The sequence below is a fragment of the Malania oleifera genome, chromosome 8 (assembly GCF_029873635.1).
Source record: "Malania oleifera isolate guangnan ecotype guangnan chromosome 8, ASM2987363v1, whole genome shotgun sequence".
Classification (NCBI taxonomy): Eukaryota; Viridiplantae; Streptophyta; class Magnoliopsida; order Santalales; family Ximeniaceae; genus Malania; species Malania oleifera.
The window spans coordinates 42,208,724-42,222,716 of NC_080424.1; the positions used below are offsets into that span (position 1 = coordinate 42,208,724).

At 34.4% G+C, this 13,993-nt stretch overlaps 1 protein-coding gene across 3 annotated transcripts in view; it reads left to right on the forward strand.

Moving 5' to 3' along the window:
- The first annotated feature begins 438 nt into the window (after nucleotides 1-438).
- Nucleotides 439-13,993, forward strand: part of LOC131162484 (phospholipase SGR2) — a 120,859-nt gene continuing 107,304 nt past the window's right edge. For 2 of the 3 annotated variants that reach the window (XR_009138831.1, XM_058119020.1), the window contains exons 1-4: nucleotides 446-1,124; nucleotides 4,477-4,577; nucleotides 5,532-5,726; nucleotides 12,620-12,775. Coding sequence is in view for 2 of the 3 variants with exons in the window: in XM_058119020.1 (XP_057975003.1) it covers nucleotides 884-1,124; nucleotides 4,477-4,577; nucleotides 5,532-5,726; nucleotides 12,620-12,775 (693 nt within the window). In the remaining variant the exon portion in view is untranslated. Of the gene's footprint in view, nucleotides 1,125-4,476; nucleotides 4,578-5,531; nucleotides 5,727-12,619; nucleotides 12,776-13,993 lie in introns of all 3 variants that reach the window. The other variant, XM_058119019.1, reaches the window with a different exon arrangement.

Consider the following 13,993-nt stretch of genomic DNA (forward strand, 5'->3'; position numbering starts at 1 on the left):
GGATATTTTTATTTTAATTATATTCTAAATTTATATGATCATTTATTTTAATTTTGATTAAAAATATGTATAAAATGAATGATGATTTAATAAAAAAAATTCTAAATATTAAAATATTCTGACATTGATTCTAACACAATAAAAAATCATGAAAATTAATTAAATTTTTTTTTTTTGTAAAAAGTTTAAAACTGAAAATAGAAATAAAAAAATAAAAAAATTATATTTTTTGTTTCTTTGCTGTGGAAAATGAAGACAGGAAACAAAAAATATAAATGATAACAAATGAGTCGTAAAGTGTCATTTTTTTTTTCTTTTTTAAATGAACAATGATAAAATTTTGAAGAAAGAAAATTTTACACGTGCGAATGACGGGAACAAGGCACACGAATTCAGAATTGACATGTTAGATACAGCCCAACCCCCGTATCCCTGCGCTGGCCTAATGGTTCTACCAGACATTCAACGCAACACATCTCGCGCTTGAATGAACAATGTTCCTGTCCTTCATATGGGGTTAACCTTGTATGTTGCATTGGGCACTACGGAATTTTAACGTCGCAGTTTAGAGAAAGCCCATATGATTATTTGATCGAGCCATCTCAAATGTTTATGTTTGATTCACGTGAAATTTTTTGGAAGCTTGAATTTGGCCAAATTGAAGAGTGCCCATTTGTTGACATGCAACTAGTCCTACCTTCGGCGGCCAATTGCTTCATGTTAAATTTAGTTCGAAGTTCATATTTGGTCATTTCGAAGAATACCCATCTAGGCATCTAATAATTTGCTGAAAAACTCGATTCTTTTCTTGGAATAGTTTCCGTGGCTAATTGGGGGGTGGGGGAGGGGGGGAATTGTGCAAATTTTTTTTTTTGATGCAGAGATGGTTGGAAATGATGATTTCGAAGGGGAAGCTAAACAATCATTTCCAGAATGTTCGGGTACCTGCGCCATTAATGAAACTTCCCCTGATTCGTTGAAGAATACCCCGACGAACATTGCCAGACTGGAGGATGTGATCGAGCACTCTAAGGGTCGGCAGAAGTATCTTGCGCAGACTAGAAGTCCCTCTGACGGTGGTGATGTTCGGTGGTATTTCTGCAAAGTTCCTTTTGGAGTTAATGGTGAGTTATAAGTCAGTTTGATAATCTATGTGAAAATTTGTTGATTTTGTTTCGCTCAATTCATTTTGTATAATCTTTGAAGGAATGCATCAGAGAAAAGAATTTGCTTTTTATATTCTATCAAAGAACAATATTTTTTTCCAGTTTTCAATTTTCGTAGTTCAACACCTGGAAATCAAAAAACATTCATCAACCAAGTTTAATATGATTATTTGCTTGCTTGATGCTTATTATTATTATCATTATCATTATTATTATTATCTGGAAACTCTAACAGCTCATGTTGCGTGATCTTCCAAAGTTCACGAACTTTCTTTCTGTAAGTTTTCTCAGAACATACAGAGAATAGATTCTATAAGCTATTGAGAAACTTCTAGTTGCATAAAATAAATCTTATTATTTTTACAATGATGCTTTTCACAGGTGTGTTGTCTCGTGTGGGATTCATCCCCTGGAACACTTGTTGAATTAATTGAGCTCTCTATTAAGATGTAGAGGATGTGTGTCTTTTATTTTGAAGTTGATGTGTTCATTCAACGATTGGCTCTGTTTGACAACCAGTAGGTAAAACTAAGTATATAATGTTGAACCCTTATAGGCTAGAGAAATTTATAGACCTAGGTGGGATGGGAGAGCTGAATAGCTGATAAAAGGAATGAAGATGATATTGAAAATAATACCGAGAAACAAAAGAATTCTATATCTGTTCAACCTACATTTCTGATGTGAACTCCAACTGACATGCGTTGAGACCCAACAACCAATATTGGAATACTTGCCAAATGATGCGAACCTTAATCGACACACATTGAAACCCAACAACCAATTTTGGAATACTTGCCCAAGAAAACTAAAATTCAAATTTTTGATAGGAAACCCCGACCCAACGTTTATAAATGAAATGCGAACCGAAGGTTTATGTAACAAACCTTGACCCAATGATTATAATTAAATCATGAACCGAAGGTATAAAGAAACAAACCTCGACCCAATAATTATAATTAAATCACGAACCAAAGGTACGCCACAAGGAAGAATCCTTGATAAGTTCACAAGTTCTCTGAAGAACCAACAGAAGAAATTAAACCTCACATTTTATTCAATGTTGTCTATTCCAAGATGTAGTTGTTATTACAATAAGAAGGCTATTTATAGGCATAGCCTGGGAGACAAAGCATTAAACGCTTCCAGCAACTCTTAACAACTTTCAGCAACTCTCAACCTAACACAATTAGTAATAACACAACTTACAAAGACATGCACATGCAAGCAAACAAGTTGTCTTGCAAGATTACAATAACTCTCAACCTAACACAATTAATAATAACACAACTTACAAAGACATGCACATGCAAGCTAACAAGTTGTCTTGCAAGATTACAAATTAAATGTAAAGGCATAAGTCAAAAAGTCAAATCCCATATTTGAATAGCACACCATTATTAAGGAGATTACAACATTTAAGCAAGATCAACTCCATCAAAAACTTGGATTAAGTTTATTAAGTCTTCATATTTCTTTGAGCCAAGCTTGGAGTGACTCGTTTTTGAATAAGCCCAAATATCTTAAATCAGCCCATGAAGTGCTTCTTCGATCTTCTTGGATCTCGCTTTAGTGATAGACCCAACTGGAATATGCAATGGATTCTTTAATGGTGCTTGTCGATTCTCATCATTCCCCCTCTCTTAAAAAAGATTTGTCCTCGAATCCATGTAGTATTAAACCAATACCAACGGCAAGAAAATATTATAGAAACAACGAATCAAAGGAAGATGACAAAAATCAGATTTTTTTTGAGAGAAATGAAACTACAAAAGTCATGATTCAAGAAAAAGAAATTAACTTTGATAAGTACCAAATGATAGTCTCCGTTGCTTCAATATCACTTTTTTTTTTTTTTACTTGGTACACGTCACAAAATAAGAACAATGAGTAATGAACACAAACGGAGCAAGATAGGATGATAACAAGAAACAAAAGATAAAAGGATAGTAAACCTAATTTTAGAGCCCGAGCTCTGATACCAAATGATGTGAACCTCAATCGATACACGTTGAAACCCAATAACCAATATTGGAATACTTGCCAAATGATGCGAACCTCAACTGACACACGTTGAACCCCAACAACCAATATTGGAATACTTGTCCAAGAAAGCTAAAATTCAGATTTTGATAGGAAATCCCTACCCAACATTTATAAATGAAACGTGAACCGAAGGTATAAAGTAACAAACCCTGACCCAATGATTATAACTTAATCATGAATCAAAGGTATAAAATTTGAACGCCACCGGGAAGAATCCTTGATAAGTTCACAAGTTCTCTGAAGAACCAAAAGAAGAAACAAATCCTCACGTTTTCTTGACAAGCACCATTAAAGGATCCATTGCATGTTCTAGTTGGGCCTATCACTAGAGTGAGATCCAAGAAGATCAAAAAAGCACTTCATGGGTTGATTCAAGATATTTGGGCTTATTCAAAAACGAGCCACTCCAAGCTTGGGTCAAAGAAATATGAAGGCTTAATAAACTTAATCCAAGTTTTTGATGGAGTTGATCTTGCTTGAATGCTGTAATCTCCTTAATAATGGTGTACTATTCAAATATGAGATTTGACTTCTTGACTTATGTTTTTACATTTAATTTGTAATCTTCATATTTCTTTGGGCCAAGCTTGGAGTGGCTCGTTTTTGAATAAGCCCAAATATCTTGAATTAGCCCATAAAATGCTTCTTTGATCTTCTTGGATCTCGCTACAGTGATAGACCCAACTGGAACATGCAATGGATCCTTTAATTGTGCTTGTCGATTCTCATCAATTTTGAAAAAAATTGGTCTTTATTGTCAATAGAACAAGTTTTAATCCCTGTTGAGGTTTTAAGGGCCAGTTTATTATTATTTTTTTATTTGATAGAAAAGGAAATTAATTTAGGGAGAAAAGAGATATATGCAAAGGATAAGATAGCCTCCAGAATCATCAAGTAGAAAAAATTGATGCATGAATTTTGAAAGTTAGGAGCAGAAGGAAGAGATAATTTCTTTTAATGTTCTTTTTGGGGGCATATTTTTTCGAGGTGGTGGGGGAAGGGGTCTTGTGGGAGGTGGGGAAAGAGCAAAGTTTGTTTGTTTGTTTGTTTGTTTTTGAGGGTGGGGGGGGGGGGGGGATTTGCGAGAAGAGGAAAATTTGTGCTACTTTATTGAAAAGACAATCTTAGAACACTTTATCATCTGTTTTTTTTTTTTTTGGGAAAAGATTTCTTTCTGATGATGCTAAGATTTTGAATATTTGATATCTGTATTCAATTCATGTGCTCATCTTGATGGGATTTTGCTTCCTTTGTGTTTCTACAGAGCTAGCCGCCTCCATACCTTGCACAGAAATAGTGGGGAAGAGTGACTATTTTCGATTTGGTATGAGGGACTCTTTGGCCATTGAGGCATCCTTTTTGCAGGTCTTGATTCCTATTTTCATGTTGGTTGATGTATGTATTATGTTGTTGTTCAAGAATTGTCTTTAATGGCAAGGTTACCTTTTTTTTTTTTCAAAAATACAAGAGTTATTCACGACTTTTCAATCCTTTCATGGAATGTGTCATTAATATTTATCTATTAACCCATTCTTGTGCAAAGAATTAATATATTGATTTGACAATATTTGGAAACTAAAAAAAGTTTGGGCGAAAGGGAGTTACCTCGCTTGAGGTTTGGAAAAAAGATAGAGACCTCTCTGGTTTCAAAAATGCCACATACCTCCCTCGAGGTTTGTCAAAAAGACACAAACCTTTTGTCAAAAAACTTGTCTTTTTGCAAAATACTAAGGGAGGTTTGTGTCTTTTTTGCAAACTTGAGGGGAGGTCTTTGGAATTCTTGAAACTTAAGGGGAGGTCCTTACAATTTTTGAAACCTCAGGGGTGGTTATTGTCTTTTTTCCAAACCTCATGGGAGGTTAGTGTCCTTTGTCCAAAAAGTTTATATTTTATATAAATGACCGTATTATTTCTATTTAATAGTTATGTGATTTCATGGTTTTTTTATGCTATAACATCTAATGGTTTGTTTGGGAATATTTTGTGTGTTAGGTCCCCATTTTTTGTTGCCGTTTTCAGTCTCTTTTAAAATATTAGAAAAAAATTATGTTTTGTACTGTTTTCATTTTTATTGTTTTTGAAAACATGCTCTTGGAAATAAAAGTAAAAAAAAAGTGGTTTTGTAAATGGTTGTGCAAGATCATCTCTTGTTATTTATTTATTTATTTTTATTATATGAATAAAATCAAAATAAAAAAAAAGTCACCTACTTTCATGAAACAAAAGGACAAAGAACACACAACATTTCCAAATGCATCCTGAGGTTCTCACAGTTGCTTCCTCATATAATTGTTTTCTTTGTTGAATATGCAATTGTAGAGAGAGGAAGAGTTGCTTTCTAGTTGGTGGAGAGAGTATGCAGAATGTAGTGAAGGCCCAAGGAAACGATCAAGTTCTAGTACTAAGTTGGATTCACAACCTAAAGCATCTTCTTTGGAGGGTGCTCCATCTGCCCAACCATACGTTGTCGAAGAAGAGAGAGTTGGTGTCCCTGTAAAGGGAGGATTGTATGAGGTATTTTATATTTTTCCTTATTCTTCTTCATGTTATTTTCGTAATGATCCTTTTGGCAACTTGTTTATCTTTCCATTTTTTTGAGAGGTAGTGCACCTAAAAAGATCTTGTTCACCTTACTTTTTCTATTTAAAAGAAATATTTAGGTGGGGTTGGGCCCCCTTTTCGAGCTAGCTTCTCCTCTTTTAGTCAGATTTGAAGCATTTGATTGTTGGGAATCTTTAAAAAAATAATTTTTAGCCATAAATTATTCTATTCCACCCACATCATTTGTTTTTTTTTATTTTTTTATTTTTATTTTTATAAATATAACATCATTGCCTCCCCGTTACAACTAAGTAGCATATTTACAATTTGATCATTTAATATATTTTAGTTGCTTTACAACACCTGTACTCAACATTTAAGAACAACTTAGGGCCTGTTTGGTATCGTTTCTATTTTCTATTTTTGTTTTTGTAGAATGAAGAAATAAATAAGGAAAATGTGTGCTTTTACATTGCCAATTTTTTTTTTTTGTTGTCGGTTTTTAATTGTTTGCTAAAAAGTTGAAATTCATATTTTATGATTTTTAGTTGTTTTGGCAGTCTATTATCATGATATCTAGAATTAATTTTTTTTGGATTAATTCATTCATTTTATACATAATTTTTAAATTAAAAGTAAAATAAAATGATCATATGAATTTAAAATATAATTAAAACAGAAATGTCCATAAGATTTCAAAAAAATAAAAAAAATAATAAAAGAAATTTACAAAATATTTTTACTAATTTTCAATTGTCATGTGCAATAAGATTGCTTGTAAAGTGAATTTTGAAATATAATAATTAAGTAAAATAATTATAGTAATTTTTTATTTTATTATAGCATTTTTCATTTGTACTATTTTGTACTTCTTCTTTTTTAATCATATATATATATATATATATATATATATTTTAATTGTTATTTGATTCAAGGACAAAAATGAGCTTTTGTTTAATCAAGTTTTTAATTTGTTTTAGTTTTAGAAATATTAACCGAATAGGTTCTTGGTTAATTTTTATTTTCTATTTCAAATTTTTAGTTTTTGTTTCTGGATTTTGTTTTCATAATTTTTGAAAGTGATATCAAACAACCCCTTTGCTTTTGAACGACTTTTTCAAAGTGACAAGAAAATGTTACTATAATCTGATTAGATCTTTTTCATAAGCCACAAGGCATCCAAATAGGGATAATAAAATGGGGCGAATCCAGATTACCTGAATAATTGTCTAGGTCCCTTTCTCTGCCTTAAAACTGTCTTGAAGCAAAAGAAATATCCCATCCCTGAATCATTTGAAGCCCCGATTCCTCAAGGGGCCTGAACTATTGCTCTGAATGTTGATCTGATAGCCTGAATCCACCTTGAATATAGAATTACCTTTTATTTTTTATTTTTTACAATTTGATTGGATCTCTCAGTTTTTACTTATGTACTTTTTCTCAGGTTTAACCATGTTTGAGGTTTGAATATTAAAAGTCATTGCATATTGATATAAATAAAAATTACTATATATTTGTGTGCATTATACTTTGTATATTTGATTATTTATATTTGTATCCAGGGTGGATTGGAGCAGATTGGATTATAAGGGGGTCGTAATCGGGGTGGGGAAATACAATTCCCTTCTATTATCCTGAATCTGCCTTGGATCACAAAAATTTCCTGAACCATTTCCTTGAATTTTTTTATGAATCCTCAGATGTCTCCTTATTGGCTGATGAGCGTGGGATCTCCACAAATATGGATCCATTTACATCCTTTCATCTTGATGATGACTCATTTTTCTCCCCCAAAAAAGGCTGAAATAAGAACCAAAGATCATATCAGAAAAACAATTACCAATTAATTTAATACTGAACTTTCCCAGAATCTGACTGGGTGCTTCGTTTACCTCTGTTAGTTATTTGGGCTTAAGAGAATCAAAGGTGGTGAAGCTTCTGTGGGGCTTATTAGCCCAGTTTATGGGATTGAGTTCTTCGACATGAAAAAAAGAATATGCTTATGTAATAAAGTCAACCTTTTTTTTTGATAAAATATTCCAATAAACTAAAACTAGCTATATAGATGAAGAGAGGACTTTCTTTTGTGTTTAGCCTTTCTGTTCTGCAAATTGACTGAAACTTCTCTCTTTTCTTTTGTGAAAACTTCGTTATTGTTCTTATTTGGGCTTGCTAGTCCTATGCTTTTCTTACAAAGTGCTTGTTACTTTTGGAAAGGAATATTGGAATAATCTATCTTATAAAAAAAAAAGTTGTAATAATCTATTTCTCAAGATGTGATGTACAAGCGTACAACAACAACTGTGCCATAAGTCCCACTACGTGGAGTTGGCTACATGAATCCTCTTCTGCCATTCCTCAAGACATAGAGCAACATCCTTTGACAATTCGAGGGTTGTCAAACCCTTATTCACTATCTTAATTGAAGCCCTTCTCTCTATGATGGCCACTAACATAACTAGCTCCCTCCTCACTGCTCTGTTTTTTGGCCTACATTGCTAGTGTCCTCAAGATATAGAGCAATATTATTTGACAATTTGAGGGTTCTCAAATCCTTATTCGCTATCTTAGTTGAAGTTATTTTGTCTATTCTTCCCCCTCTGACGGCCACTAACATTAACTAGCTCACACGTTGCTGTGTTATTTGGCCTACATTTCAAGTGTCCAAACCATCTTGATTGTCCTTCCATATCTTATCTTTTGTAGGGTGCTATGCCAAACTTTCCACGAATGTATGAATGTGTTCATTCCTTAATTTATCTTGATGAGTTATACCACTCATTCACCTTAGTATTCTCATTTCAACAACTTCTATTATTTGGGTATGTTCGTTGCCCGACATTTTTATCGATATAGCATAGAAGCTGTCCTGTACAACCTTCCTTTAAATTTTAAGGGTGTTCTATTGTCATAGAACACAATCAAAACGCTTCTCCATTTTACCCAGCACATTTTTGAATTCGTTCAATGTCTATTAATGCGCATGACTCTTCTTGCATTTTTTTTTTAAATTTTAGTCTACTCTCTCTCTCTCTCTGTCAGCTTTTATATAAAATTTCATAATTTTTTTTTTATTGGCAACTTTTATTGTCAGTGTAGGATTCTTTGCTCTCCAAGCATTATAATCTGATGTGAAATCTTGCGATGCCAATTACAGCTAAGGAGAAGATCATTCATTTGTCTCTAGATTGCTGCAAAATTAATACTGCTACTATTCGCTGTTTGGCTAGTAGCAATGGTGCCAACCCAATTGTTTTTCTTTGTCATCAAATCATAGTTCCGAAAGTTGGTGCGTGATGACGGCCTTTATGTAATGGTATTGGTGGCTTCCGAGACCGTTAGTGGAGGTTACCTTGGAGGTCCTCCAATTCACAAGTGTAACAGCCATTACAGTAACAGTGTAGCATAACAGCTGTTACAGCAACGTGTTATAAGCTGTTGCAGGTTGCAATGGCTGTTATGGACTGCTATGAGCCGTTACAATATTAGATTAGCTGTGCATGACCTACATAGGTTTTTGAGCCTTTTTGGTATTTTTTCCCCTCTCTTTTTCCTTTATTGAAGCTTTGAAACCCAATTTTGAGTTGATTTAATTTATTTAGTAATTTTTTATAAAAAAAAAAAAATCATTTTTGGGTTTATTTTCCTTGACATTTTCAAGAACTAGCATTCAAATAAACCTGACTTTTTCTACCATTAAATTGCATGTGTCCATATTCTTAGTTCTTTAATATATTTTTTTCCCCATGTTTTCTTACACCTGATTTGGAGACAAGAATGCGTTCTATTTGTTCTTGTTTAATGTATGAACATCCTTTATTTTTTATTTTTTTCGATAACAAAAGTTCCTTTTAAATTTATTTTTAAGATGTGGCTCTAGTTGCTAAGGAAGTGGTGGAGGACATGAAAAAATATTGAATTGGGTGCTGGTTTGGAGTGAAGTTCAGTATTTGGCCTCACTATGGTGTCGTTGGTTTGGGATTTTTTAGAGGAATGAGTTTCCTGGAGTTACAAAGAGATTAGAGGGACCTGTTGGCTTGTTGATCTTCTCTTTTTTGTTATTTTTTTAGTTGTAGTTTTTTTTTTTTTCCTGGATTGTTCCAGGCCTTTTCTGGAGATGTCTCATTCTCCCTCATGTTAATCCCCTTCGTATTAATGAAAAGTTTCTTTTGCTATAAAAAGAAGGTGTTTATCCTCGGTGACTGTTTGTGTTGTGAATGGTCAACCGAGGGAGTGGTTTAACGTATTCCGGGGGTTGAGACAAGGGGATCCCCTATCCCTTTTGTTTTCACTCTAGTTGTTGTTGTGTTGAGTCGTATGTTGAGACATACTCAAAGGCTTATGTCATTCAAGGCCCTTAAGGTGGGTATAGAAGAGGTTCATGGTTTCCCATCTTCAATTTGCTGATGATACCTTGCTCTTTCTTGAAGACAATGTTGTGAAATTCCGAAAGGTTTTAATCAATCTTAGTATTTTTGAGATATTTTTTGGATTGAAGATCAACATGTCTAAAAGTAGGGTTGTGAGTGTGAACTCGGAATGGGCGACCTTGAGGTTTTTGCAAATTTAGCTAGTTGTACTATTCTTGAGTGCCCTCTTACTTATTTGGGTATTCCTTTAGGTGCTAATCCCAATTCTTCTCCTTTTTTGGATCCGTTGGTGGAGAGAGTGGGGAATAGATTGGAAAGTTGGAAGAGGCGCATTTATCTTTAGGGAATTGCATTAGTCTTGCTAGGGCTGTTTGTTCTAATATCCCTACTTATTTTTACTTCATTTTTTTTTAGGATTCCAGTGGCGGTGGCTGATGCCTTTGAAGAGGATTATGAGAAACTTCTTGTGGTTGGGAATAGTCAGGAAAGAGAGGAGAGATCACCTCGTTTGGTGGGAGAACGTTAGAAGACCTAAGTCTGAAGGGGTTTTGGGCCTTTGGGAATTTGGTGTTCGAAAACATCTCATTAGTTGGAAAGTGGTTGTGGAGGTTCCCTTTGGAGGTTGGTTCCTTATGGCACATGATTATTAAAAGTATGGATTGCATTGGAATGGTTGGGATACTAAAAGGAGTGGTAGTGTTTCTCGTGCCTGCCCTTTGAGCTTATTTCCCCAGTTGCTCACTTCTTTTACCCTCTTACCCATTTTTGTGTTGGGAATGGGAATCTTATTCTGCTCTAGGAGGATGTTTGGGTTGGTGAGGTTTCGTTGGAATCTTTGGTCCCTTGCTTTTTTAGGCCGTCTACCATGCATAATGCACCGATTAATGCTTTCTATTATTTTATTTTATTTTTTGGGGGGGGGGGGGGGGGGGGTATCTCTCTCTTGGGGCTTTAATTTTTGTTAGGAATCTCAATGAGAGAGAGATTGATGATTTAACTGTTCTGTTCAAATCTGTTGTACTTTAGAGGAGAGTGATTTGAGGTTTTGGTCCAGGGGATTTTCCTAGTTGTTGAAATTCTGAATCCTTCTTATTTTCCCTAAACCTTTTTTATCTAGAAGGCTATGGCTACTTTGAAAATCAGGGTTTTTATGTGGACTGTGGTTCTTAATAGGCTTAATACCAATGATTGAATGCAGGTGAGATGGCCTTTGAAGGCTAGCAATCGTTTATTTCTTCATTTTTGAGTGGCTAAGCAACTCTGGTTTTATCGTTTCTTGGTTTTTAAGGAAAATTTGGTGTTGCTGCAGACTGTTGAAACTTTTTTGATGGTGCGATACACAAGTTTTGGGAGGAGTAAGAAAGGAATAGGCCTTTTGTGCTGTTTTGGACAGTGGATCAAATGATCTTTAAAGACAAAACAAATTCCTTACCTATTCTTTGGGATAGAGTTAATTTTTTGGCTTCCTTTTGGGATTATTCTTTGGGTTTTTTTTCAAGGAACGTTGTCATTAGACATCCAGCGAGATTGGAAAGGGGCTCTCATGTAATTGAGTCTGTTTTTTCTTTTTTTGTTTTTGTTTTTATGTGGATTACATGTCCTCCACCTGTTGTATCCTTATTTCCTTTTCTCTTAATGAACTTTTTCTATACAAAAAAAAAATCCTTTAAAGATAAAAAAAGTACAGAAGATGGCATTCTATATTTATAATTCATTATACTCATGATTTCTTAGTTTGAACTTCACTTATAATCAATAAACTAGTGAAAAGTAGCAAATGTATGTTTTTTCTTGTCAATAGCAACTAAAGCAATGAGATGACGTCCAATAGTTGTGGTATATGTCAAATTTAAATTGATTACAGTTTACTAAAAATCATTTAAAGCATTAGTATATAGGATTTTTGGATCAAAAACATGTGAATCTATATGTTTTAAACTAGTTTGCTATTACAAAAAGATGAATTCATGGATGCAGTGTCCCGTTACCCATTACGTAATGTCTATGATGAAGCATTACCATTACGCGAACCATTACTGTTATTTAAAAACAAACATCAACTAATGTCCAAGTGAATGTTGTGTCATTGCTATTTACCTAGTTATTGCTCTCATATTGATTGTGGGACCATGGGATCCAATACGTCTGGGCGGTTATTTGGCATTTCTTATTGATCTTCACCACATCTTTCTGATCTAGTGTTTGTCGGTAAACAATGATTTCTGCCTCTTATCTTTGTTCACCTGGCCTTTTTAAGTAATTCAATGTGTTCTAGCTTATTTTTTGTTAGTTCTTTTTCTCACACCCTACTCTTGAATGCAATTTTTTGAAGTCACCATGATGTTGCTTTTGCCATTTAATATTTTATGTATATGATTTTCTAGCATGTCAAATCCCAGGTTTTGAGCTGATATTCCACAATATTCTCATTTTTCCAAAGTTCAATGCTATTATCTTCGCATCTAATTCTAAATGTGAAGCAACGTTGTGTTGCAGGTAGATTTGGTGAAAAGACACTGTTTCCCTGTTTATTGGAATGGCGAGAATCGGCGTGTTCTAAGAGGTCACTGGTTTGCTCGTAAAGGTGGCCTCAATTGGCTTCCACTCCGTGAAGATGTTTCTGAGCAATTGGAGTTTGCATATCGCAGCCAGGTGCACAACTGAGCAAGATCTGCTGCCTCTTTTGGTTCAGGTTTTTTGGTTAAGTAGATTGTGTATTGTTGGCTCAATAGCAACCAAAGTGAGGTTGAATTGGGTTGCTTTAATATAACAATTTATTCAAAATAAATTTCAATGGTTAAACACAATTCAACACGAATAAATATTTATTTATATCTTTATATATATATATGCATATATACATATATGTGTGTGTGTGCACAGTGTATACACGCACACACACGTGCACGCACATATGTGGGGGGGGGGGGGGGATGCAGTAAAAAAATTTATAGTAGTGGTTCTAGTGCGGCACTTGTGCCCACTTCTTAAGGCTCCTCCATTTGAGTATTTTATTTACAATCTTCTTCTATGTGTGTGCATTTGGCCTTTGTAATTTCACCAAGGACACTGAGACCTCATTGGGTTTCTCACCCCCAATTCATTAAGGACAGAAATCCTCCACAGCAACAATGATGTTATAATACTCAATCAATAAGATAAAGGGATCTTACAAAGACAAAATATCCTTTTATGACAATTCACCTCATTAAGTTTTAAGCTCTGACAACTATCAATGCTTGGGGGCTAAACAAGTAGGTTTGTTCATTGCTTAATGATAGTAGTGCCTAACATAACCTGTTATGACAATTCACCTCATTAAGTTTTAAGCTCTGACAACTATCAATGGTTGGAGGCTAAAATAAGTAGGTTTGTTTATTGTTTATGATAGTAGTGCTTACTCTTTGCATATAGCTCATGCAGCTTGACTTATTTTTAGGCTTCCAGTTGCAAGGATCAGCTGAGAACTTCAAACTCCATCAAACTATTGGTGAATTGAAATTATTTTAGCTGCTCTAGCATTTAATTCTTCAAACTAGCCATTGTCATGGGCTAGTAGATTTCCATGGCCATAATTATCACCTTTGCTCAAGTCTGCCCAAATATCACAACAGAAGCATGCCTGTGAGGCAACAACCCCAGCATACTCATCTGAAAGTATAAGGACAGTCATGAATTCATTTGGTGGGCCAAGTGTGGTCAACAGGCAACTTCCTCAGTAAATCTTCCAATAAAGCGCTTCCTGAGGAAACTCTCCTAATGAAAGAATGGTTCCTAAGGAAACATATCCTAAATCATCCAGGGGTAGTGCTTCTTCCCATAAGCATTCAATGTCGTGTTTTCCCTCAAAATAGTCCTCAAGTAAGCATG